The following is a 25,983-nucleotide window of genomic DNA, read 5'->3' as shown; positions in this document are numbered from 1 at the left end:
TCGATGGTACAATTGCAACCGAAGCAGTGGCGGATCTACCATAGAGGAAAGCAGGGACAGCCACTCCAGGTCACCGGTGGCGGAGCAGGCCACCCCTCGCCAGCCTCCAAGCTCCAGAACGAGCTCTAGCCTCATAATAGACATGGCTGTCATGAGCGCAGCCTCATGTTATTATTCTGTTCGAAGGGGTATAAGATAGGAGGAAGAAAAGAATACAAGAGGATGGGCTTTTCACTCAAGTCTGTGATTCATGACAAACATGTCATGAACAAGTGAACGGTTACAAGAACAGCTGCTGTATACTCCCTCCGTTCCTAAATATTTGTCTTTTTAGAGATTTCAAATGGACTACCATATACGGATATATATAGACATTTTAGAGTGTTAATTCACTCATTTTGCTCCGTACGTAGTCACTTCTTGAAATCTCTAGAAAGACGAATATTTAGGAACAGAGGGAGTAGAAGGTTTAAGACTAAGGAGGAGACGAAAGATGATTACTCCATGTTAAAGATCAACGAGAAGAGCAATCGTAAAGTAGGCACTAGCAGAGATTATATCGGGTTAAGTGGGTGGATCTTCGTCCAATTAGTCGTCACTGCAATATTGCTGTTAAGTGTTAACATGTGATCGTACATGACATGAAATGGCAGCAGTCATAAGGGTGATAGCGAATAAGCTCACCACATTTGGGTGCAACGTAACCACAATACCACATCACCGAATGTTCGCAACCGCGTGAACCGCTTCAACCCAGACCAAAATCCCAAAATACGGAAATGCATTGGCAACCGAACCGCTTCAACCCAGACCAAAATCCCAAAACGCGGAAATGCAACCTGCTATTATGTGGACAACAATACACGTGCAGAACATGGTCCAGATAACAGATGCAAGGGGAACAAAATCCATGCAAGGTCAAGGGTTCGATCCCAAGTTTACGCACCATTTTATTTCTTTGGTTTCTATAAAAGACCAAGGCATCGGTTCACGATTCTTCCGGTTGGACCGCCGGTCGAGTCTGGTTTTTGAAACTACCATGGTCTGGCGGCCTGCATTGCATGGTGAACCCCAGCAACACTTCTGCCCGAGAAAACACAAGAAACGCTGCATCCCCATGCATGGTACTCCATGCTCAAGTTGTTGCCCGCAGGTCCTGCTGCAGCGCACAACGACGCCAACAGGTCCTCCTGCACCTTTGGGAGCATCGCAACAATGGCGTCGTCTTCATTCTTCAACATATGCTGCGCAATCATCAAATCACCTATTTCACCAATGGAGTCCCCAAATACAACAATACAATCTGCAGACAAAACAAAAACGGAATGGTCGTCACCTTGCAGAAGGAGGCATCGCACCGTTCGCAGCACTGGACAGCTCGGATGCAGCTCGAGGGGGTTCTGAAACAACCGTCTTCTTCAGATACGGACCGTGTTTGCTCACAGAACCTGACTGAGGCGAATCGACTATGCATTTCTCACGTGTCGGCCCATCCGCCGTGACGTATTTCACAGCAGATTCGGGTTCGCTCGGATCAATCCTTTTGAGAAACACAACTTTTGGTCTCTTTGGATGCTTCTTCGCTGCGGCTTCCCACATTTCTGCTGTTCTGGCACTGACCATAGAATCGAGGGCAACTTCCTCAAGACAATCATGGAACTCGATCCTCATGCCTGAAAGATCAAAGAGGTCTTTACAGAGCAGCTGGAGTGAGACAAGGTACGGCAGTGCTCCCTCTTTGACTGCAGGGAGGATGGGCATTTTCACCACAAGGCATAGGCGTCGCAGGCTTGGGAAGTCCCCATTGTCTATGGTGAAGCTCCCAAGGTCAGCCTCAACCAGCTTGAGGTAAAGCAAGTAGCGCAGCTTGCGCAGGTTCGATAGATCATGCCCCATCAGATTGGTCGATGAAAGGCACAACTCTGTGAGGCCACATAAGGATGTAACAAACTGAGGCAATACACTAAGCTGGCCGTGCAGTTTCAGCGAGCTAAGATAACAATATTCTTGAATAGAACCCAGGAAGTCACCCATGGTATTCCCAAGATTGAGTGACAGAGAACGAACGCCGGTTGTGTCCATGCCATCCTGAGCAAACTTCTGAACTGCCTTTGAAATGTCAGGCAAGCCTTTGTTGTCTGCGCCAGTGGATTCACACCATATCTTAACCTTTTTCAGTTCTTTCATATGAGCCATCAGTTGTAGAAACCCAGGGTTTCCATCTGCATAAAATCCTGCAAGAGACTTCAACTTACTTTTTCTTTGCGAGAACTCCGCTATTTCGCTCTTTCTCAAGTCCTTTTTCCCAAACTTAAACTTTCCAAACAGGTAAGCTAGGTGAGGCAACCCAATGACTTCCACTGGCAATACCTCTATCTTTGTCTTCCTCAGATCCAGGGTCTCTAAACAGTGTAGCTTGTCAATTTTCTTCGGAAGGTTGCTGATAGTGCCCCCAAGGCTCAGATATTTTAGATGCCACAGCTTATGTATGTCCTTGAGATGACTGTCCTCCAAATCATTGCATTCTCCCAGATCCAACACTCGCAGCAGCTCGCACCTGCAAAACTCAGAAGCAGCTTCTCCCGCATCCCCAGAGATGGTCAGAGACCGGGCGCGGAATTTCTCACTGCCAGCTGCATCATCGCTTGCTGGACTTGTACGCTGGTTCGAGCTCAAGGTGCTGCCACTTGCATGGTTTTGGATGAACAGGTGACGGAAATTACTTCGGTTTTGATCATGAAGAGATGTGATGAAGTTATCAGACATTGACTTGTGCAGCATGAACTCGTGCATGATTCCATGAGTTCTGCACGTCTTCACTTTTGCATTGTTGCTAGCATCGATCGGCCGGATGATATTCCGGTCAATAAGTTCCCGGAAGTTTTCATCTGCTACCTCCAGATCACTGCGTTTATATTGACACTGGACATACCCTTCAGCTAGCCATCGCCTGATTAAAGTATTCCTCCTGATTGGGCGACCATTTGGGAACACACTCGTGTATAGCAAGGAGGTCCTCAGAGGATAACCAGACAGGCTGCTGTAGTTATTTACAAGAACCTGTTGCAGTTTTGTGAAGTCTGCCTCCTTCTCCATATGATGCCCGAGGTTGTGGCAAACTCGCGCACAGTGGCTTCCCGTGAGCTCATTCTCGCCTAGCAAAAACTTGGCCATACACACAAGAGCAAGTGGAAGGCCGTCACACTTCTCCACAATTGCTGTTGAACCCCGCTCCAGTTCAGGTGAACATCCTTGGAAGAAAACCTTCTTCATTAGCAAAACCTTGGAGTGCTCCGCGTTAAGAATGCTCATCTTGTAAACATAACCGTCACCTGAGCTGCAAGCATTAGCTACTGACTGGAGAGCCGTGGTAACTATAATTCTGCTTTTTGCTTCCCTGGGTAAGATGGATTTGATGACATCCCAGTTCTGCTTGTTGATGTCATCGATTACAATTAAGCACCTGGCAGACAGATTGACAAGTGAATAAGTTGGTAAGCAATTGGTTGCCAATTCACCGGTTCATTATATGCAGACCAAACCTACATTAGCACTAAAATGTACACAGAATCGATTGTTCATATGTGCATAACAGGAACGAATCTATGGCAAGGGTTTAAGTTTTGCTTTTGGAAACAGAGGGATATGACACTGTTTTTGTTTAGGATAGCCGGCTCTTGGATTGTACTAGTAATCAATTAGTTAAAATGAGCATGCACAACAAGTAAATGCCTAAGATGTATTGATGTGGGTAATCGGTTTGAATGACCAACTAAACTTGCAATACAGCTAAGTACATTTCAAAAAACAACAGATGGCTAAGTACAGTTACTACTTCTGTTTTCACAACAATTCAGTAATACATCTCTTTCTTTTTAATGAGGATGGCAGGTCCTACTCAAAATAAAAATAAAAAATGAGGATGGCAGGTACCCACACAAACTGTCCATGTTCATATTAATAAGCTGTACTAACTTTTAACAGAGAGTGGTGAATTTGCGGCGTGTGCAAAAGAAAATAGTGAATGCAGACAGGGTGGAGTTCAGTGCAGGAGATCCTCACTCTGTAGTCCGCAGAAAACCATCCATGGAAATTTGGGGCAGCGGCGCATCGGTGGTGCGGAGTTGCCGGAGTATCGTGGTCAGGAGCCCCTCGGCATCCCTGTGCTCCGAGGCCACAGCCCAGGCGCGGCAGGGGAATCTCCGGACGACTCCGGGGCACTCATACACTGCCCTTGCGAGCGTGGTCTTCCCGGAGCCGCCGAACCCGACTATGGATATCACACCGGGCTTCCCCGGCCCGGTCTGCTGCAACAAGATGTCGACAAGCTCCTGCTTTGGCTCGTCGATGCCCACGGGGTCGGTCTCCGCCCCCGTGTCCGCGGCCGCCGGAGAAGCTCCGGCGGAGGATCCGTTGACTGCTTGGTAGTTGACCCTTCGGTCGTGGGCGTCCTTGAGCCTGCTCCGGAGCTTGTGGATCTCGGCCGCGAACCGGGATCTGGCGCTGGTGGCCGCCTTCTTGACGCGGCGGAGGACGGACGCGGCCTCGCCCTGACCCTGGCAGGCCACGCAGGGGCAGGGCAGGAACCGGTCTATGCAATCCTCGATGTCGTGCGCCAGATCACGCATCTCCTCCATGGATATGCGCGAGGAGCTGCTCGCCGGATCCCGCCCTGCCGCCATGTGGCTGTCCCTGGCGCTGGAGATCATGTCGAGCTCGGTCCGGATGAAGCGGATGTCGTCCTTGAGGCCCCTCGACAGCTTGTGCTTCTCGCTCAGCAGCGCCACGAGCTTCAGCACCACCTCCTTGGTCAGAGCGCTCGCCACCGCAGCCTCCATCCCCTCCCTCCCTCCCTCCCTCCCACTCCCACGACGGCGACCGAAGCAGCGGCCGGGATTGGGCCTTGCCTGTATGTGCCTCTTCCGCTGCCGCGACCAACAGCACAGCAGTACGACGGCGAGCTGTGCAGTGCAGGAGCGGGCAAGTGGCTGCTTCTTCCTCTTCCTCGCCGTGGCTGGCCGGCCGATCCTACGTGTTGTTATCAGGGAAATTATTTTTTTTTTTGCCCCACTCTAGTTTTTGCCAATTTTCTAGCCTGTTTGGTAAACACTTGGGCAAGGGAATGAGAGTTTGCATAAGGATATTTATGAAGGGATTAGATATGGGAAGTAGATTTTTACTTCCATTCCCTTTGTTTGGCATATGATGAGAATTGACGTGGGATAGAACCCTGCTCACGAATTAACAGGGTATCACCTGAGAAGAAATCGGTGGGAATTGACTTCCTCAACTCCCAGTCCACTTCCCACTTAAACTCCCATTCCCTCTAATTAAACAATGGATTTTTAATCTCCTTACCCCTCAACTCCCATTCCCCAGTTCTCTGTTTGTGGTCTCTTTTTTATCCTAGTTTTTTTTTGTTTCTTGTTGCCGCATTATATATTTGTGGAAGTTTAGATGTGAAATCCTTAAAAAACATCTAGATGTGAATTAGACAAACTGTTTTCCTTATGCCACTCTAGATATTGTCACTTTTGCCCCTCTTAGCTTTTACAATTATCATAATTGTCATTCTATGGCAAAAGCAAAATAGTTTTACTTCGCTTTTGCCACTCAGCTTTTGACAATGTACCACAATTGCTATTCTGAAAAGAAAATTATGCCATGGAGTGGCAAGTGTAATAATTGTCGAAAACTAAGTGTGGCAAAAGTGAAATGTTAAAATATAGAGTGACATAAGAAAAAAATAACAAAAACTAGAGTGAAAAAACAAAAATTTCCTTTCTTTATTTATTAGATAGAATGTGAAGGCGGTTGAAAAGTCAGCCTCGGCTATTAGTGTTACATCCAAATGCAAATAAAGGTACTGTATCATCTCTATGATGGCATATAAAGTAACACTGAATAGTATTGAAAAGCATGATCAGTATTATCATCTCTGGCAAAAAAAGGTAAAGGGAGTTTTCAAATGTTTCATTTTCATACTAGTGGGATCTTATACATCATAGAACATGACTTGCATATCCCGATGATGAACTTCCTCAAATGCTCGGGGATGTGAGCAAGCAAGTTGGATGCGGACCCACTTAGTTCATATGGAGAGCTTCCATACACTTATATCTCTAGTGCATCCTTTGCATGACAATCCATACTCCTCATACTAATATCTGGGTTTGATTATTTGACTGAAGCTCTGGGTTGTGTTATGATAAAATGTTCGAATATGATAAAACCTTGAGTGATTGGAACTATGAATATGATAATATGAGTATTGGTATTACATGGACACATTGAACCATGAAAAGCAAGAGTAATTTTGTTTACACATTTTGATGCTACTTGCTTGCCATCCATTAAAGATTATTGCCTTGAATCACTTTTATCCCGAGTTCATAAACACATTACATCAGTTGATCAAGATTACATTGTTTTATCATCTACCTACTCGAGGACGGATAGGGACTAAGCTTGGGGATGCTTATACTTTGATTGTTTCATGTTATTATAAGATCACTTTTGTATACTTTTATAACATTTTATAATATTTTTGGTACTAATCTATTAAGTTAGTGCATAGTGTCAGTTGTGTTTTCTGCATGTTTTGACTTTTCAGAAAATCAATATCTACGGAGGTAAAATAAACCTGAAGATTTAATACAATTTTTTTTAGGCAATGAAGGTTCCATAAAGCACTGAAGGGAAGCAAGGGGGCTAAGAAGGCCTCCATGTGGCATGGTGGCGCGCCCAAAGCACATGGCCCCACAGTTACCGCCATATGTCCATTCCATTGCCTATAATTCCTATAAATACCGAAACCCTTGGAACCATTTTATCCGAATTTTTCTATCATCGGAAGCTTCTTTTCCAAGGAGATCCAATCTGGAGGCATGTTTCGGTACTTTCTAAGAGGGGGAATCCATTGCCGGAGGCTTCTTCATCAACCTTGTTACCTCCATGACCATGTGTGAGTAGTTCCCTTAGGACCTTAGGGTCAATAGCAGTAGCTAGGTCTCTCTCTCTCTCTCTCTCTCTCTCTCTCTCTCTCTCTCTCTCTTTCTCTCTCTCGGATCTTCAATACCACGTTCCCGGGGGCTGCCTCACATGATCACATCAATCTGATGTAATTCGTGAATGTGTTTGTTGGGATATGATGAATTGTCACTTTATGATCAGATTGTTCATTGAATTCAATTGAGTATTTTGAGGTTTTCTTGTTGTATAATTGAATAGCTTTGCATGCTCTCCAATCTATCTATCTTCTTTGGCCAAGTTCGATGGGTTTTTCTTTAGAGGAGGTGGTGCTTTGTAGTGGGTTCTAATCTTACGGTGTTCTATATCCCAGTGATAGAAAGGGACAAGACACGTATTGCATCGTTTTCACTAAGGATAAACCGACGGCGTCTCGTCATTGTGACGCCCGGATAATTAAGCTACAGTAATCTCATGCTAACGATGCCAGGTCATCACTCTGACTGTTACTAATCCTCATATGATCCGAGGCATAAGTTAAATTCAAATTCAAATTTAAGCCCAATTTCAAACTTGTCAAACATGCAACTAAAAATGTTCAAGTTGTTGTAAATAATCATTTGGTAATATTAGTGGAGAAATCATCTTTTTACAAAATGGCTAAATGCTCTAAAAATAAATAAAATAGAAAAGTTTTTTTTTGAAAGAAAATAAACCAAAAAAAGAAAAGAACCCCCCCCTAATGGGCCACGGCCAACCTGGCCCCCAGTCAGGTCGGCCCACTCCCCACACCCCTCCCTGGCCTATATGGCCCGGCTCCTCCCGACCTAACCCTAGCGGTCCCTCCCCACTTCCCCCATGATTCCCCCCCCCACGACCTCTCCCACTCCTCATTCTGGATCGGGATCGGGGCACCCGACGCCTTGGTCGCCCGACGCCCCGGCATGCCCCCGCCGCCACCTCGCCGACGCCGCCCGGCGCTGCCCCGCCGTCGCCCGCCTCCTCAACCCCCCTCCTGCAAGGATCCGATCGGGGGCAATCGACGCCCCCGACGCCCTACGCCGACGCCGGACCTCCCCCTCACCAACCCCGCCTGTCGACGACGTTCGCCTCCTCGTCTCCTCCCCGAAGGCCTCCGTCGAGCCCGCTGCCTTTCCCCTACGACCACCGTGAGCACGCGCCCCTCTATCCCCGTCCTTCCCAGTCACCACACGCTCGCGCCGCGCTCGCCGCGGCGAACACGCGCCTCACCTCCGCCTCGACCCGCGCCCGGAGCTCGCTCCACCGTGGCCTCCCCCTGCCGTTGTTCCCTACCTCCATCGCCGTGCCCTGCCACACCCCGCGGCGCCGTTCCCCCTGTAGCTCGCCGCGACCCGCTGCTGCCTCGGAACCGCGGCCTCCTCACCGGAGCGCTCGCACCTGTCATGGCTCGCGTCGTCGTAGCCTCCTCTGCTGCTCCACCCATGTTGCCTCCCGCCGGGCGCCCCTGTCCTACCTCACGCTGCCGCCCCGCCTTGCTCCACTGCGGGCGCCTACCTCCGCCGCCTCCGACGGTCGTGCCCCTGCTAGCCCCGCCACCGCCAGAGCCCCCACCGGGGACCGCCCTCGCCAGCTCCTCGTCGAGGCCATGGCCTCCGCCGGCGCCATCCATCACGCATGTGCGTGTTCGGGCGGATGCCCACGCCCAGGCGCCCGCATCCACAACCTGGTAGCCCACTGGGCCAATGACTTGTGGGCCCAACGCCCTTTAATAATAAAAAATATTTTTAAAAAATAATTAATTAATTAGTTAAAAAATTAACTTAATTAACCTAATTAAATTTTTAACTAATTAAGCTGTTAATTAGTTAAGCCCAGTCAATGGCAGAAGGGCCCCACTACCCCATTGACCAGTCAACCTAGTCAGAGTTGACTGTTAACTCTGCTGACCTCAGCATGACATCATGTTGGCGCAATAAGTCCATTTTTGAGTTAAAGATAATCCTAGAAATTGTTTAAATCTTTGAAAAATCATAGAAAAATATCCGTACCTCGGATGAAAATGTTTTCTACATGAAAGTTGTTGAGAACGACGAGACGAATCCGAATACGTGATACGTTTACCTGTCAGATGCCTCTAACTATCTGAACATGGAACTTTCCCCCTCCGGTCATCTGTCTGACACAGGTCCGGAACCGGGAATACATTCCCGGTTGAATCCCCCCTTCACCTTTATCGTTTAGCCATACGTTAGGTCACACCCGGCGCAGCGTATTGCCATGTTATGCTTTGTGATGCTATGTTTGCTTTATATTTACTATTTCTTCCCCCTCTTCTCTTCGGTAGACCCCGAGACCGATGCTGCCCCTGTGATCGACCACGTCGACGACGACCCCTCCTTGCCAGAGCAACCAGGCAAGCCCTCCCTTTGATCATTCCGATATCGCCCATTCCATTCTCTCATGCTTGCATTAGATTTTGCTACTGTTATTGTTTGCTCCTATTCTGATGCATAGCCTGCTTTTGTAACCTGCTTATTGTTACCTTACCTGCTTATCCTAAACTGCTTAGTATAGGTTGGTTAGAGATCCATCAGTGACCCCCACCTTGTCCCACTTGCCTCGCTTTATGTTCATTGACTCGATCAACATGATCGACGTCTAGGCCCCGACACCGCACATCAACCCCCCTAGTTGTACGACACTACAGAGTTACTATCGAGTGCCGAGGGTGAACCTCATACATCACTCCTGATGAGATCTCTGTAGTGTAGCTATTCGGTCGTGATCATCGAGGGTGATTTCCTCCTTAACCACTTCCGTTACGGCTCTGTCGTGCAACCCCTCAAGTGTGAACCTCGAGGGTGGATCCTCTTACGTTCACCTTGATGACAACATCGAGTGGAATTCACCGGGGGTGATTCCTCGGGTTTTCTCCTTGGTGTTAGACACACAGTTGCTATGGTTACTATGACTTTGCACTGAGCCATGTTACTAAAGCCGGGTCAGCCCTGAGGGGTACCCGCGCGAGCTTAATTGCGAGTGATGTGGAGTCGGGTTGACCTGGAAGGTGCCCGTGAGATACTTACAAGGCGTGGCCGGGCATTCTTAGCCCTTGCCGCAAGTACTCGAGACGGGGCGAAGGGGTCACATCGATCATGAGTCTCTGCTCGTTACCGCGTGTTCCTAATCCACTATGATTTGGATATTTGATCCGAGGGGCCTCTGGCCTGATAGCACTAACCATCACGTGGGCATAGTATGGGCGTTCTGCGTCGTATACATCAGCTGAAGCTTAATAGACGTCAGCGACTGAGCGGCGCGCGCCGGGTTGGACTGGTAAGCACCTACCTTGTTGAAGGAGGTAGCTAGGTCTGCTCACTGGCCGCCCACGCAACGTGCAGGAGTTCTCGGGGAGATGGCCCATGACCCCTGGGGGCATAGGTTTAGACTGGCGTGCTGGCCTCTCTATTAAGCCTAGGTCGGGTTGTGGCGTATTGTTTGGCCGAGGCCGGACATGACCCAGGAAAGTGTGTCCGGCCGGAGTTAATCGAGCGTGGTGGGTAAGTTGGTGCACCCATGCAGGGAAGAAAACGTTTATCGATAGCCTGTCCTACGGTAACGGACACTTGGAGTTGTATCCCGATCGATACAACTAGAACTGAATACTTGTGATGAGAACTGGATAGTGATGAGAATTGGATTGTGATGATAACTGGATAGTATGGCTCTGGGATTGCTTTCTCGCAGGGAGTCGAGAAAGGATCTCTGGCCGAGGTTGATAACACTTCTACTTTACTTTATGCTACTCTACTCCCTCCTGTTGCTGCAAGATGGTGGTTTCCAGAAGATGCTAGTCTTCGATAGGACTAGGCCTTCTCTCTATTCTGGCATTCTGCAGTTTAGTCCACAGATACAACCTATTCTTTTGATACAGATGCATACTTAGTTTAGATCTAAAGTAAGTCTTGCGAGTACTTTGGATGAGTACTCACGGTTGCTTTGCTACTTCTTTTTCCCCCATACCCGATTGTTGTGACCAGATGACGGATCCCAGGAGCCAGACGCCGCCACTGATGACTACTACTACCCGGAGGATGCATACTACTACGTGAAGACCGCCGACGACTAGGAGTAGTTAGGAGGCTCCTAGGCAGGAGGCCTTTCCTTTTCGATCATTGTTGCTTTTGTGCTAGCCTTCTTAAGGCAATCTTGTTTAACTCATGTCTGTACTCAGATATTGTTGCTTCCGCTGACTCTTGTGTTTTCAAGCTTATGTATTCGAGCCCTCGAGGCCCCTGGCTTGTAATATAAAGCTTGTATTATTTTAATTTGTGTCTAGAGTTGTGTTGTGATATCTTCTCGTGAGTCCTTGATCTTGATCGTACACATTTGCGTGTATGATTAGTGTACGATTGAATCGAGGGCGTCACAAGTTGGTATCAGAGCTGACTGCCTGTAGGTAGCCCCCTTTCCAACTCCTTGGCCGAAGTTGAGTCTAATCACTACAAAAACTTTTTCTAACTTGGCTGTGTGGCTTACGGGAACACGTCGCCATTGGGTGGTATTAGGATCTTTTATTCCTCATCTATACTCTGGGGCTCTGATCTCTCTTCTATTCGGGTTAAATGGTTTTACTAACTCGAACATTAGGATCTCGTGATCGCATCCGCCCGGAGAGACCCCTTATTTTAGATGATCGCCTGTTGCATCAGAAGATTCCGAAGATACTATACGATATTCTCTCGAGACTTTGTACCTGTTGCCTTTGCAATTCCCTACCAGCGAAATATCCTTATGGATAACTACACACACTCGCCAATCCTACATTCTATCCCATTGATCTTGTTATTACAAGATGCCTTGAACTGCTCTCCTTTTTCCGAGAATCCTTTGAGCTTACTGCCTTGCAGTTCCTTGTCGTCTGAATACCCCTACGGATAACTTTGTGCACCTATCGAGTATCAGCTCATCCTCAGTTGATTCTTGTACTTCACAAAAGTCTTCGTAATACCATTCGTTCTTGTGAAATTCCTCAACAACCTATTGTTCTTGGATTTCTTGCTTGCTTGCATTATGGTTAATACCATAAGTCTAGTAATCTTATTGTCAGCCTTTGTCATTATCATTTTGAGTCTGTTGATACAATATGTTGCGAATGCTCGCAATCCTCAATCAAATCCTAGAATTCATCCTTCCGGCTCAGACGTCATTCTAACATGTGCTGATTCTCGATCAATCAAATCGCCATTGATTGTACCCCTAAGGCTATTCTACCTATCCATCCCTTATCAGAGCATTGCTTCTGATCCCTTGTCTTGGAATTCATAATTCCTTTGCAATTGAGCTTTGAGTTAGTCAGTTGTTTCTATAATCTGATCGCCTTGCATTCTTTCTTCCTCTGGTGGAATATTGATGCTCACATCAGATCCCTTGTGGACCACCAGACCCCTTTTTCAGATTTTATCCGACAACGTCCTTCATATTCAATAAGCTTGTGAGACTTTCCTCGGATACATAATGCTTTTGGTAAATTGTATCCTTCGCTTTCTCAAGCATGCTCTACTGCCGAGCTTGTGTTATTTATTCTTAAAATTTATGATATATGTTCCTAAGATGCCCCAATGGGTTGAACCTATGCCTTCCCTAATCTGTGTGAACTCGAAAGTTATGCGGATTATACTCTACTGGCTCTTCGTCAGATAAAATTCAATACAACAGCGTCATCAAGAGCGAGAAGTAAAATGAAAGGTTATGCATTGAAGAAGTGGGAGTCGACCCTGAACCTTGTGTTCATGCCCACAGACACGATGTGGGACTTATCGTGAAAGCTTCTTGCAAGGATATTTAATCATTTGAATATTCTTCCGGTATTATAAATTGGATCCCTTGCGTTTATGGTCCCGACCATATTTCCTCCCTGATCCCATGTACTGGTTAAGTTAAATTACTTATCCTCTACAACTCATTTCCCCCGTCCAACCTCTACTCCGATTTACCTTCTGGCATTACACCTAGTAATTGATACTGGGAAGCTTTATACCCCATCACATCATTCCTAGCCTGAACGGCTATATTTTATCATGGCAACTTTTTAACTGTGCTACCTGGTCCTTATGCCCGGAGCAACTTCTAACGATGAGCTAAGCTTACGTCGATCTTCCTCATCTTATCTTTTCACCTCGAACAACAAGTTTGACTTTGAGCTTGTGTCGAATCCGTGGTTCTCATAGCCTTTCACTTCATCCTCCCTTTTCTGCTCGAGGGCATCTTCGTAGAGTCTCTCGACAAACTTTGTCTTGATCACCGTCACACTTTGGCTTCTTCAGAGATGTCAATTGAATTCATGGCTAGAAATACCATCCTTGCCTCTCGATGATTTGTGTCGGCATCAACAACATTTTTGTCTTCTCCCCAACACAAACTTGATCATATTGATTTTGGGAATACATCCTTTTTGACATGTCGATGGATTGCTACTGAGCCCGACGGCCACACCCTCATCTTTTCCCTGCTAAAATGGTATGACTTATTTTCTAAGTTGTTTCTGATGGGTCATTGGTGTATCCAAAGTCTGGCCTTTGCTTGAAACCTTGTCAATGCTATCTCGAAGCATGTCTGTGGTGATCCGATCTCCAATGAGAACATTTGAAGCACGATACTAAATTTTATTTTTCAATTATCCAAACACCGTTGTATGGGTAATGTCAGGAATTTTCTCCCCCCTTACCTAAATGGTTCTATACTTCTATCCTGTCATGGATATCATGCTCTACTTGTCGTTGGGAAGGATATACCCCTGAAATATGTGTTTAAATACATTTTTCCTTTCCATTGTTCTGCTTAACCTGATGATCACATTTTCCTTTCCATTGGTTTGTTTGACCTTTATGGTGATCTATATGATATAAGCAGAAATATTTCCCTGCTTATGTAAACACCTCGGTATACAAACTGTCAGTAAGACCATGTTACTATTGTGGACGACTTTCCGGTAGCCACCAATGGACGAGAACTTTTCCTATTGGCCCGCCTCGTTCAACAAGCATGAGAATGGTTCTCTTCGTCCCTCGCCCTTGGTATCGACGATTGTTGCCGACATAACTGGCAGGCTACCCTCTGACATGCCTTGCTATCATGACCGTTCAAAATGAATAGCGCCTTTCCTTCTTTTAACCCACATGGTGGGCCCATAACCCACAGTTCCACAGGATCGAAACCTGACTCTCCTGTACAACCGTGATGCCAAAATATTATTTACACTTGGCTTCATATAATGTCACGAGCCACCTTCCGAGAGATGATCTATTCACGATGCTCTGAGCCCTTTCGCACTTTGTTTCAGACATCGAACGGTTGTCTACCTGGGTGAAGCTTCTTATTGCACCTCCTTACCTTGCTCTCGATGACTTTCTTGAATTTGAACTCAAGAGATGCCTCTATGCCATGTCGCGAGATAGCCCCTAGGTACCTATCTTGTGTTGAGCCCCGTCCTTTCTGAGACTTTCCCCCTACTACACCCCTTAAATCTCGGGACGAGATTTGTTGTAGTGGAGGAGAATTGTGACGCCCGGATAATTAAGCTACAGTAATCTCATGCTAATGATGCCAGGTCATCACTCTGACTGTTACTAATCCTCATATGATCCGAGGCATAAGTCAAATTCAAATTCAAATTTAAGCCCAATTTCAAACTTGTCAAACATGCAACTAGAAATGTTCAAGTTGTTGTAAATAATCATTTGGTAATATTAGTGGATAAATCATCTTTTTACAAAATGGCTAAATGCTCTAAAAATAAATAAAACAGAAAAGTTTTTTTTTGAAAGAAAAGAAACCAAAAAAAAGAAAAGAACCCCCCGTAATGGGCCACGGCCAACCTGGCCCCCAGTCAAGCCGTCCCACTCCCCACACCCCTCCCTGGCCTATATGGCCCGGCTCCTCCCGACCTAACCCTAGCGGTCCCTCCCAACTTTCCCCACGATTCCCCCCCACGACCTCTCCCACTCCTCATTCTGGATCGGGATCGGGCCACCCGACGCCTTGGTCGCCCGATGCCCCGGCATGCCCCCGCCGCCACCTCGCTGACGCCGCCCGGCGCTGCCCCGCCGTTGCCCGCCTCCTCAACCCCCCTCCTGCAAGGATCCGATCGGGGGCAATCGACGCCCCCGATGCCCTACGCCGACGCCGGACCTCCCCCTCACCAACCCTGCCTGTCGACGGCGTTCGCCTCCTCGTCTCCTCCCCGAAGGCCTCCGTCGAGCCCGCTGCCTTTCCCCTACGGCCACCGTGAGCACGCGCCCCTCTATCCCCGTCCTTCCCAGTCACCACACGCCTGCGTGCGCTCGCCGCGGCGGACACGCGCCTCACCTCCGCCTCGACCCACGCCCGGAGCTCGCTCCGCCGTGGCCTTCCCCTGCCGCTGTTCCCTACCGCCGTCGTCGTGCCCTGCCACAGCCCCGCGGCGCCGTTCCCCCTGTAGCTCGCCGCGACCCGCTGCTGCCTCGGAACCGCGACCTCCTCACCGAAGCGCTCGCACCTGCCGTGGCTCGCGTCGCTGTAGCCTCCTCTGCTGCTCCACCTGTGCTGCTTCCCGCCGGGCGCCCCTGTCCTACCTCACGCTGCCGCCCTGCCTCGCTCCACTGCGGGCGCCTACCTCCACCGCCTCCGACGGCCGTGCCCCTGCTGGCCCCGCCACCGCCAGAGCCCCCGCCGGGGACCGCCCTCGCCAGCTCCTCGTCGAGGCCATGGCCTCCACCAGCGCCATCCATCACGCATGTGCGTGTTCGGGCGGATGCCCACGCCCAGGCGCCTGCATCCACCACCCGGTAGCCCGCTGGGCCAATGACTTGTTGGCCCAACGCCCTTTAATAATAAAAAACAATTTTTTAAAAAATATTTTTTTTAAAAATAATAATTAATTAATTAGTTAAAAACAATTAACTCAATTAATCTTGTTAATTAACCTAATTAACTTTTTAACTAATTAAGCTGTTAATTAGTTAAGCCCAGTCAATGGCAGAAGGGCCCCACTACCCCATTGACCAGTCAACCTAGTCAGAGTTGACTGTTGACTCTGCTGACCTCAGCATGACATCATGTTGGCGCAATAAGTCCATTTTTGAGTTAAAGAAAATCCCAGAAATTGTTTAAATCTTTGAAAAATCATAGAAAAATATTCGTACCTCGGATGAAAATGTTTTCTACATGAAAGTTGTTCAGAACGACGAGACGAATCCAAATACGTGATACGTTTACCTGTCAGATGCCTCTAACTATCTGAACATGGAACTTTCCCCCTCCGGTCATCTGTTTGACACAGGTCCGGAACCGGGAATACATTCTCGATTGAATTCCCCCTTCACCTTTATCGTTTAGCCATACGTTAGGTCACACCCGGCGCAGCATATTGCCATGTTATGCTTTGTGATGCTATGTTTGCTTTATATTTACTGTTTCTTCCCCCTCTTCTCTTTGTTAGACCCCGAGACCGATGCTGCCCCTGTGATCGACCACGTCGACGACGACCCCTCCTTGCCAGAGCCACCAGGCAAGCCCTCCCTTTGATCATTCCGATATCGCCCATTCCATTCTCTCATGCTTGCATTAGATTTTGCTACTGTTATTGTTTGCTCCTATTCTGATGCATAGCCTGCTTTTGTAACCTGCTTATTGTTACCTTACCTGCTTATCCTAAACTGCTTAGTATAGGTTGGTTAGAGATCCATCAGTGACCCCCACCTTGTCCCACTTGCCTCGCTTTATGTTCATTGACTCGATCAACATGATCGACGTCTAGGCCCCGACACCGCACATCAACCCCCCTAGTTGTACGACACTACAGAGTTACTATCGAGTGCCGAGGGTGAACCTCATACATCACTCCTGATGAGATCTCTGTAGTGTAGCTATTCGGTCGTGATCATCGAGGGTGATTTCCTCCTTAACCACTTCCGTTACGGCTCTGTCGTGCAACCCCTCAAGTGTGAACCTCGAGGGTGGATCCTCTTACGTTCACCTTGATGACAACATCGAGTGGAATTCACCGGGGGTGATTCCTCGGGTTTTCTCCTTGGTGTTAGACACACAGTTGCTATGGTTACTATGACTTTGCACTGAGCCATGTTACTAAAGCCGGGTCAGCCCTGAGGGGTACCCGCGCGAGCTTAATTGCGAGTGATGTGGAGTCGGGTTGACCTGGAAGGTGCCCGTGAGATACTTACAAGGCGTGGCCGGGCATTCTTAGCCCTTGCCGCAAGTACTCGAGACGGGGCGAAGGGGTCACATCGATCATGAGTCTCTGCTCGTTACCGCGTGTTCCTAATCCACTATGATTTGGATATTTGATCCGAGGGGCCTCTGGCCTGATAGCACTAACCATCACGTGGGCATAGTATGGGCGTTCTGCGTCGTATACATCAGCTGAAGCTTAATAGACGTCAGCGACTGAGCGGCGCGCGCCGGGTTGGACTGGTAAGCACCTACCTTGTTGAAGGAGGTAGCTAGGTCTGCTCACTGGCCGCCCACGCAACGTGCAGGAGTTCTCGGGGAGATGGCCCATGACCCCTGGGGGCATAGGTTTAGACTGGCGTGCTGGCCTCTCTATTAAGCCTAGGTCGGGTTGTGGCGTATTGTTTGGCCGAGGCCGGACATGACCCAGGAAAGTGTGTCCGGCCGGAGTTAATCGAGCGTGGTGGGTAAGTTGGTGCACCCATGCAGGGAAGAAAACGTTTATCGATAGCCTGTCCTACGGTAACGGACACTTGGAGTTGTATCCCGATCGATACAACTAGAACTGAATACTTGTGATGAGAACTGGATAGTGATGAGAATTGGATTGTGATGATAACTGGATAGTATGGCTCTGGGATTGCTTTCTCGCAGGGAGTCGAGAAAGGATCTCTGGCCGAGGTTGATAACACTTCTACTTTACTTTATGCTACTCTACTCCCTCCTGTTGCTGCAAGATGGTGGTTTCCAGAAGATGCTAGTCTTCGATAGGACTAGGCCTTCTCTCTATTCTGGCATTCTGCAGTTTAGTCCACAGATACAACCTATTCTTTTGATACAGATGCATACTTAGTTTAGATCTAAAGTAAGTCTTGCGAGTACTTTGGATGAGTACTCACGGTTGCTTTGCTACTTCTTTTTCCCCCATACCCGATTGTTGTGACCAGATGACGGATGACGGATCCCAGGAGCCAGACGCCGCCACTGATGACTACTACTACCCGGAGGATGCCTACTACTACGTGAAGACCGCCGACGACTAGGAGTAGTTAGGAGGCTCCTAGGCAGGAGGCCTTTCCTTTTCGATCATTGTTGCTTTTGTGCTAGCCTTCTTAAGGCAATCTTGTTTAACTCATGTCTGTACTCAGATATTGTTGCTTCCACTGACTCTTGTGTTTTCAAGCTTATGTATTCGAGCCCTCGAGGCCCCTGGCTTGTAATATAAAGCTTGTATTATTTTAATTTGTGTCTAGAGTTGTGTTGTGATATCTTCTCGTGAGTCCTTGATCTTGATCGTACACATTTGCGTGTATGATTAGTGTACGATTGAATCGAGGGCGTCACAGTCATATTGATTGATGTTTTACTGTCTACATTATGTCATGATATTTATTGGAATGCTCTATTTCTTGAAAACTTAATACTTCAGGCTGCATGCTGGATAGCGGTCTTTGAGTGGAGCATTACTAGAAAATGCAGTGGGATAATAGTCTACTTACCATGGACATAATGCCTATATGAGATTATACCACGAATCATCATAGTTATAAATATAAATATTGTAATTTAGTTGATGCCCAACTGTAATTTTTTTTACCATACCACACTTGTATGCTCGAGAGAGATGAAACTAAAGAACCTATGCCCCATGGATCTATTCTCCTTTATTGAAATCCTTGTTAAAATTACTATTATTTGATGCACCATCTTATCTATTTACCAACTATCATTATCACTTGCAATTTAATCTTGTAACTAGTAAGACAAGAAGCTTGATAACCTTCTTGACGAGTTGGGGCAAGTTTATTTTGTTTTGTATGTGCAGGTACCAGTGACTTTGTTTGCTAGGAGACTCCTTTTGTTTTGATAAACCTTGGTTCTCTAATCAAGGGAAATACTTATTGTTTGGTTATAACACCCTTACACTTGGGGGATATCCGATCACTCTTTCGGGATCATCCTTGGTGCTTGTGCTTTCACGGTTGGAGTCCACCATGTATCACTCCTGGACCGAAATCACCTACCACGAGCATAACGGCATCGCCACTGGCGGCCATCTGTTCGCAGACTCGCCGGTCTCCTCCTCCATGTCCCCTCTTCCTTGGTGGTACCTTTGAGGATATGAGTGAGATCCTCGACATTGGCGCTCAGATGGGTGGTGGGTGGGTTGAAATATTTTACTTCTTCTGGTTGCTCATGGATCTGATCTAACATCGAGTCTGGGAGAACTTGCTCCAGTTTCTCCTTGATCTAGAGTGACACCAAACCTTGGAGGATCAACTCTCTGTGGGTATCCTCAGAGTACTCCAGGTTGCCAAATCTGATAATTCATCCTGGAGCAAAATTCTTGATCTGTCCAAGGTGGCCAGTCTAGTCGGCGACGAAGGTGGCGGTGCCAAAGACAAACACTTGGCCCAGCATATAGGTCGCGTCAGACCCGATTTGAGCATCGATCTAAACTCCGATCGAGCATGTGTGTTCACCTAGCAGGACTTACATAGGCCACCACTATCATAGCTAGATCCGACAGATCCCTCGCTGGGGTATCTCGCCCAGGTGATTGGGTTGGATGGTAACAGAAAGCAAGGTTTTACCCAGGTTTGGCTCTCACAGTGGAGATAATACCCTGCTCCAGCTTGTGTATATTGTGATTGGGGTGTGTACAAAGTACAAGTGAATACCAATGGATTGTAATGTGTCTATCGACGAGCCCGACCCCTGAAGGAAATATGCCCTAGAGGCAATAATAAATTTGTTATTTATATTTCCTTATATCATGATAAATGTTTTTTATTCATGCTAGAATTGTATTAACCGGAAACTTAGTACATGTGTGAATACATAGACAAACAGAATGTCCCTAGTATGGCTCTACTTGACTAGCTCGTTAATCAAAGATGGTTAAGTTTCCTGACCATAGACATGTGTTGTCATTTGATCAACGGGATCACATCATTAGAGAATGATGTGATGTACAAGACCCATCCGTTAGCTTATCATTATGATCGTTTAGTTTTATTGCTATTACTTTCTTCATGACTTATACATATTCCTCTGACTATGAGATTATGCAACTCTCGAATACCGGAGGAACACTTTGTGTGCTATCAAACGTCACAACATAACTGGGTGATTATAAAGATGCTCTACAGGTGTCTCCGATGGTGTTTGTTGAGTTGGCATAGATCGAGATTAGGATTTGTCACTTCGAGTATCAGAGAGGTATCTTTGGGCCCTCTCGGTAATGCACACCACTATAAGCCTTGCAAGCAATGTGACTAATGATTTAGTTGCAGGATGATGCATTACGGAACGAGTAAAGAGACTTGCCAGTAATGAGATTGAACTAGGTATGATGATACCGATGATCAAATCTCAGGCAAGTAACATACCGATGAAAAAGGGAATAACGTATGTTGTCATTACGGTTTGACCGATAAAGATCTTTGTAGAATATGTAGGAGCCAATATGAGCATCCAGGTTCTACTATTGGTTATTGACCAGAGATGTGTCTCAGTCATGTCTACATAGTTCTTGAACCCGTAGGGTCCGCACGCTTAACGTTCGATGACGATTTGTATTATGAGTTATGTGTTTTGGTGACCGAAGTTTGTTCGGAGTCCCGAATGAGATTACAGACATGACGAGGAGTCTCGAAATGGTCGAGAGGTAAAGATTGATATATTGGAAGGTTATATACGAACACCGGAATGGTTCCGATAAGGTTTGGGGATTTTTTGGAGTACCGGGAGGCTACCAGAACCCCCTGGGAAAGATAATGGGCCTATTGGGTCATAGTGGAGAGAGGGAGGATGCCACAGAAGGTGGCGCCCCCAAGCCCAATCTAAATTGGACAAGGGGTGGGGGGCACGGCCCCCCTTTCCGCACGTCTTGAGCTCGCGTTGGTTTTCCCTGAAGAGGAAGGGATGATGCAGCAGAGCAGCGTAAGTATTTTCCTCAGTTTTTGAGAACCAAGGTATCAATCCAGTAGGAGCCCACACTCAAGTCCCTCGTACCTGCACAAAGCGATAGCTACTCGCAACCAACGCGATTATGGGGTTGTCAAGCCCTTCACGGTCACTTACGAGAGTGAGATCTGATAGATAGAATATTTTTGGTATTTTTGATATAAAGATGCAAAGTAAAAAGTAAAAGCAAAGTAAATAGCAGAGCAATATAAAAGTGATGGAGATTGATATGATGAGAATAGACCCGGGGGCCATAGGTTTCACTAGTGGCTTATCTCAAGAGCATAAGTATTCTATGGTGGGTGAACAAATTACTGTTGAGCAATTGATAGAATTGTGCATAATTATGAGAATATCTAGGCATGATCATGTATATAGGCATCACGTCCGTGACAAGTAGATCGAAACTATTCTGCATCTACTACTATTACTCCACTCATCGACTGCTATCCAACATGCATCTAGAGTATTAAGTTAAAAACATAGTAACGCCTTAAGCAAGATGACATGATGTAGAGAGATAAATTCATGCAATATGAAATAAACCCCATCTTGTTATCCTCGATGGCAACGATATAATACGTGTCTTGCTGCCCCTTCTGTCACTGGGTAAGGACACCGCAAGATCGAACCCAAAGCTAAGCACTTCTCCCATGGCAAGAACTACCAATCTAGTTGGCCAAACCAAACGGATAATTCGAAGAGACTTGCATAGATAACCAATCATGCATAAAAGAATTCAGAGAAGATTCAAATATTATTCATAGATAGACTTGATCATAAACCCACAATTCATCGGTCTCAACAAACACACCGCAAAAAGAAGATTACATCGAATAGATCTCCACGAGATAGGGGGAGAACTTTGTATTGAGATTCAAAGAGAGAGAAGAAGCCATCTAGCTACTAACTATGGACCCGAAGGTCTGAGGTAAACTACTCACACTTCATCGGAGGGGCTAGGATGATATAGAAGCCCTCCGTGATGACGACCCTCTTCCGACGGAGCTCCGGAACATGCCCCAAGATGGGATCTCGTGGATACAGAAAGTTGCGGCGGTGGAATTAGGGGTTTGGCTCCTGTTCTGATCGTTTGGGGGTACGTGTGTATATATAGGAGGAAGGAGTACGTCGGTGGAGCACCGAGGGGCCCATGAGGCAGGGGGGCCCGCCCTAGCGGGGAGCCCCCCACCCTCGTGACCACCTCTTTGATCCCTTGCAGTAGGGTCCAAGTCTCCTGGATCACGTTCGGCGAGAAAATCACGTTTCCGAAGATTTTATTCCGTTTGGACTCCATTTGATATTCTGTTTATCCGAAACACTGAAATAGGCAAAAAACAGCAATTCTGGGCTGGGCCTCCGGTTAATAGGTTAGTCCCAAAAATAATATAAAAGTGGAAAATAAAGCCCAATATAGTCCAAAACAGTAGATAATATAGCATGGAGCAATCAAAAATTATAGATACATTGGAGACATATCAATCATCACCAACAACTCTCCCATCTTGGGGAGGGAAATCTCCATCAACATCTTCAACAACACCATCTCCTCTCAAAACCCTAGTTCATCTCTTGTGTTCAATCTTTTTACCGGAACTATAGATTGGTACTTGTGGGTGACTAGTACTTTTGATTACATCTTGTAGTTAATTACTATATGGTTTATTTGGTGGAAGATTATATGTTCAGATTCAATATGCTATTTAATACCCCTCTGATCTTGAACATGACTATTATTTGTGAGTAGTTACCTTTGTTCTTGAGGTCATGGGATAAATCATGTTGCAAGTAATCATGTGAATTTGATATGTGTTCGATATTTTGATAGTATGTATGTTGTGATTCCCTTAGTGGTGTCATGTGAACGTCAACTACATGAAACTTCATCATATTTGGGCCTAAGGGAATGCATTGTGGAGTAGCAATTAGATGATGGGTTGCAAGAGTGACAGAAGCTTAAACCCGAGTTTATGCGCTATTCCGTAAGGGACCGATTGGATCCAAAAGTTTAATGCTATGGTTAGAATTTATTCTTAATACTTTTCTCATAGTTGCGGATGCTTGCGGGAGGGTTAATCATAAGTAGGAGGCTTGTTCAAGTAAGAACATCTCCTAAGCACCGGTCCACCCACATATCAAATTATCAAAGTAGCGAACACGAATTAAACCAACATGATGAAAGTGACTAGATGAAATTCCCGTGTACCCTCAAGAATGCTTTGCTTATCATAAGAGACCATTTTGGCCTGTCATTTGCCTCAAAAGGATTGCACTACCTTACTGCACTTTTGTTACTACTATCGTTACTTGCTCATTTATAACCCACAAGTATAGGGGATCGCAATAGTTTTCGAGGGTCGAGTATTCAACCCAAATTTATTGATTCGACACAAGGGGAGCCAAAGAACATTCTCAAGTATTATCAGTTGATTTGTCAATTCAACCGCACCTGAAAGACTTAATATCTGTAGCAAAGTATTTAGTAGCAAAGTAATATGGAAGTAATGGTAACGGTGGCAAAAGTAACAGTATTGGTTTTGTAGTGATTGTAACAGTGGCAACGGAAAAGTAACTAAGCAAAGAGCAATATGTGAAAAGCTCGTAGGCAATGCATCAGTGATGGATAATTATGTCGGATGTGATCCCTCATGCAACAGTTATAACATAGGGTGACACAGAACTAGCTCCAGTTCATCAATGTAATGTAGGCATGTATTCCGAATATGGTCATACGTGCTTATGGACAAGAACTTGCATGACATATTTTGTCCTGCCCTCCCATGGCAGCAGGGTCCTATTGGAAACTAAGGGATATTAAGGCCTCCTTTTAATAGAGTACCGGACCAAAGCATTAACACTTAGTTAATACATGAACTCCTCAAACTATAGTCATCACTGGGAGTGGTCCCGATTATTGTCACTTCGGGGTTACCGGATCATAACACATAGTAGGTGACTATTGACTTGCAAAATAGGATCAAGAACTCACATATATTCATGGAAACATAATAGGTTCAGATCTGAAATCATGGCACTCGGGCCCTAGTGACAAGCATTAGGCATAGCAAAGTCATAGCAACATCAATCTCAGAACATAATGGATACTAGGGATCAAACCCTAACAAAACTAACTCGATTACATGATAAATCTCTTCCAACCCATGACCGTCCAGCAAGCCTATGATGGAATTACTCACACACTGCGGTGAGCATCATGAAATTGGTGATGGAGGAAGGTTGATGATGACGATGGCGACGAATTCCCCTCTCCGGAGCCCCGAACGGACTCTAGATCAGCCCTCCCGAGAGAGATTAGGGCTTGGCGGCGGCTCCGTATCGTAAAATGCGATGAATCGTTCTCTCAGATTTTTTTCTCCTCGAACGTGAATATATAGAGTTGGAGTTGAGGTCGGTGGAGCCTCAGGGGGCCCACGAGACAGGGGGCACACCCCCACCCTCGTGGACAGGGTGTGGCCCCCCTGGTGTTGATTCTTTCACCAGTTTTTTTATAAATTCCAAAAATATTCTCCGTGAAGTTTCAGGTCATTCCGAGAACTTCTATTTCTGCACAAAAATAACACCATGGCAATTCTGCTAAATATAGCGTCAGTCTGGGTTAGTTCCATTCAAATCATGCAAGTTAGAGTCCAAAACAAGGCCAAAAGTGTTTGGAAAATTAGATACGATGGAGACGTATCAACTCCCCAAAGCTTAAACCTTTGCCTGTCCTCAAGCAATTCAGTTGACAAACTGAAAGAGATAAAGAAAAACTTTTACAAACTCTATTTGATCTTGTTGTTGTAAATATGTAAAGCCAACATTCAAGTTTTCAGCAAATATTATGAACTAACCATATTCACAATAACACTTAGGTCTCATGTTTACTCATATCAATGGCATAATCAACTAGCGAGCAATAATAGTAAATCTCGGATGACAAAACTTCCTCAAAACAATCATAATATGATATAACAAGATGGTATCTCACTAGCCCTTTCTGAGACCGCAAAACATAAATGCAGAGCACCTCTGACGCTCAAGGACTGACTAAACATTGTAATTCATGGTAAAAGAGATCCAGTCACAGTTATACTCAACATAAACTAATAGTAATGCATGCACATGACAGCGGTGCTCTCCAACTGGTGATTTTTAATAAGAGGGTGATGACTCAACAATAAAGTAAATAGATAGGCCCTTCGCAAAGGGAAGCAGGGATTTGTAGAGGTGCCAGAGCTCGATTTTTGAAAAAGAGATAAATCATATTTTGAGTAGTATACTTTCATTGTCAACATAACAGCCAAGAGATCTCGATATCTTCCATGTTACACACATTATAGGTGGTTCCCAAATAGAATGGTAAAGTTTATACTCCCCCACCACCAACAAACATCAATCCATGGCTTGTCCGAAACAACGGGTGCCTCCAACTAACAACAATCCTGGGGGAGTTTTGTTTGCAATTATTTTAATTTAAGCATGGGACTGGGCATCCCGGTTACCAGACATTTTCTCGTGAATGAGGAGCGGAGTCCACTCCTCATGAGAATAACCCACCTAGCATGGAATATATAGACAACCCTAGTTGATACATGAGCTATTCGAGCATACAAAGCAGAATTTCATTTGAAGGTTTAGAGTTTGGCACATACAAATTTACTTGGAACGGCAGGTAGATACCGCATATAGGAAGGTATGGTGGACTCATATGGAATAACTTTTGGGGTTTATGGAAGTGGATGCACAAGCAATATTCCTGCTTAGTACAAGTGAAGGCTAGAAAGAGACTGGGAAGCGACCAACTAGAGAGCTACAACAGTCATGAACATGCATTAA

General features: G+C 46.1%; 2 protein-coding genes and 1 long non-coding RNA gene across 4 annotated transcripts; 2 read left to right on the top strand and 1 right to left on the bottom strand.

Annotated features, from left to right (window-relative positions):
- Positions 1-822: 822 nt before the first annotated feature.
- Positions 823-5,052, bottom strand: LOC125520071 (disease resistance protein RGA4-like). Of its 2 annotated transcripts, XM_048684868.2 has the most exons (3): positions 4,063-5,051; positions 1,337-3,463; positions 823-1,244 (listed from the first exon to the last, which is right to left on the bottom strand). In XM_048684868.2, exons 1-3 carry the CDS (start codon positions 4,836-4,838, stop codon positions 1,235-1,237), a joined length of 2,913 nt encoding a protein of 970 aa, XP_048540825.2. In that variant the 5' UTR covers positions 4,839-5,051; the 3' UTR covers positions 823-1,234. The 2 variants fall into 2 exon arrangements, with proteins under 2 accessions (XP_048540825.2, XP_048540826.2); XM_048684869.2 differs by lacking the exon at positions 823-1,244 and having other exon boundaries at positions 1,333-3,463; positions 4,063-5,052.
- A 2,784-nt stretch (positions 5,053-7,836) lies between these two features.
- LOC147961185 (uncharacterized) lies at positions 7,837-11,279 on the top strand. Its single transcript, XR_015612133.1, has 3 exons — positions 7,837-8,138; positions 9,296-9,364; positions 10,992-11,279. It is a non-coding gene; the product is annotated as an uncharacterized LOC147961185 (long non-coding RNA).
- A 3,636-nt stretch (positions 11,280-14,915) lies between these two features.
- On the top strand, positions 14,916-18,444 carry LOC125523571 (uncharacterized). Its single transcript, XM_087535314.1, has 3 exons — positions 14,916-15,237; positions 16,430-16,498; positions 18,133-18,444. The coding sequence occupies exons 1-3, from the start codon at positions 15,003-15,005 to the stop codon at positions 18,219-18,221; spliced, it is 393 nt and encodes a 130-aa protein (XP_087391440.1). The 5' UTR covers positions 14,916-15,002; the 3' UTR covers positions 18,222-18,444.
- The last annotated feature ends 7,539 nt before the right edge of the window (positions 18,445-25,983 follow it).

Source organism: Triticum urartu, chromosome 7A, assembly GCF_056163025.1.
Source record: "Triticum urartu cultivar PI428250 chromosome 7A, HENAU_Tu73, whole genome shotgun sequence".
Lineage (NCBI taxonomy): Eukaryota > Viridiplantae > Streptophyta > Magnoliopsida > Poales > Poaceae > Triticum > Triticum urartu.
The sequence above is the reverse complement of the archived record's forward strand: the minus strand, read 5'-3'. Positions and strand labels throughout refer to the sequence as shown.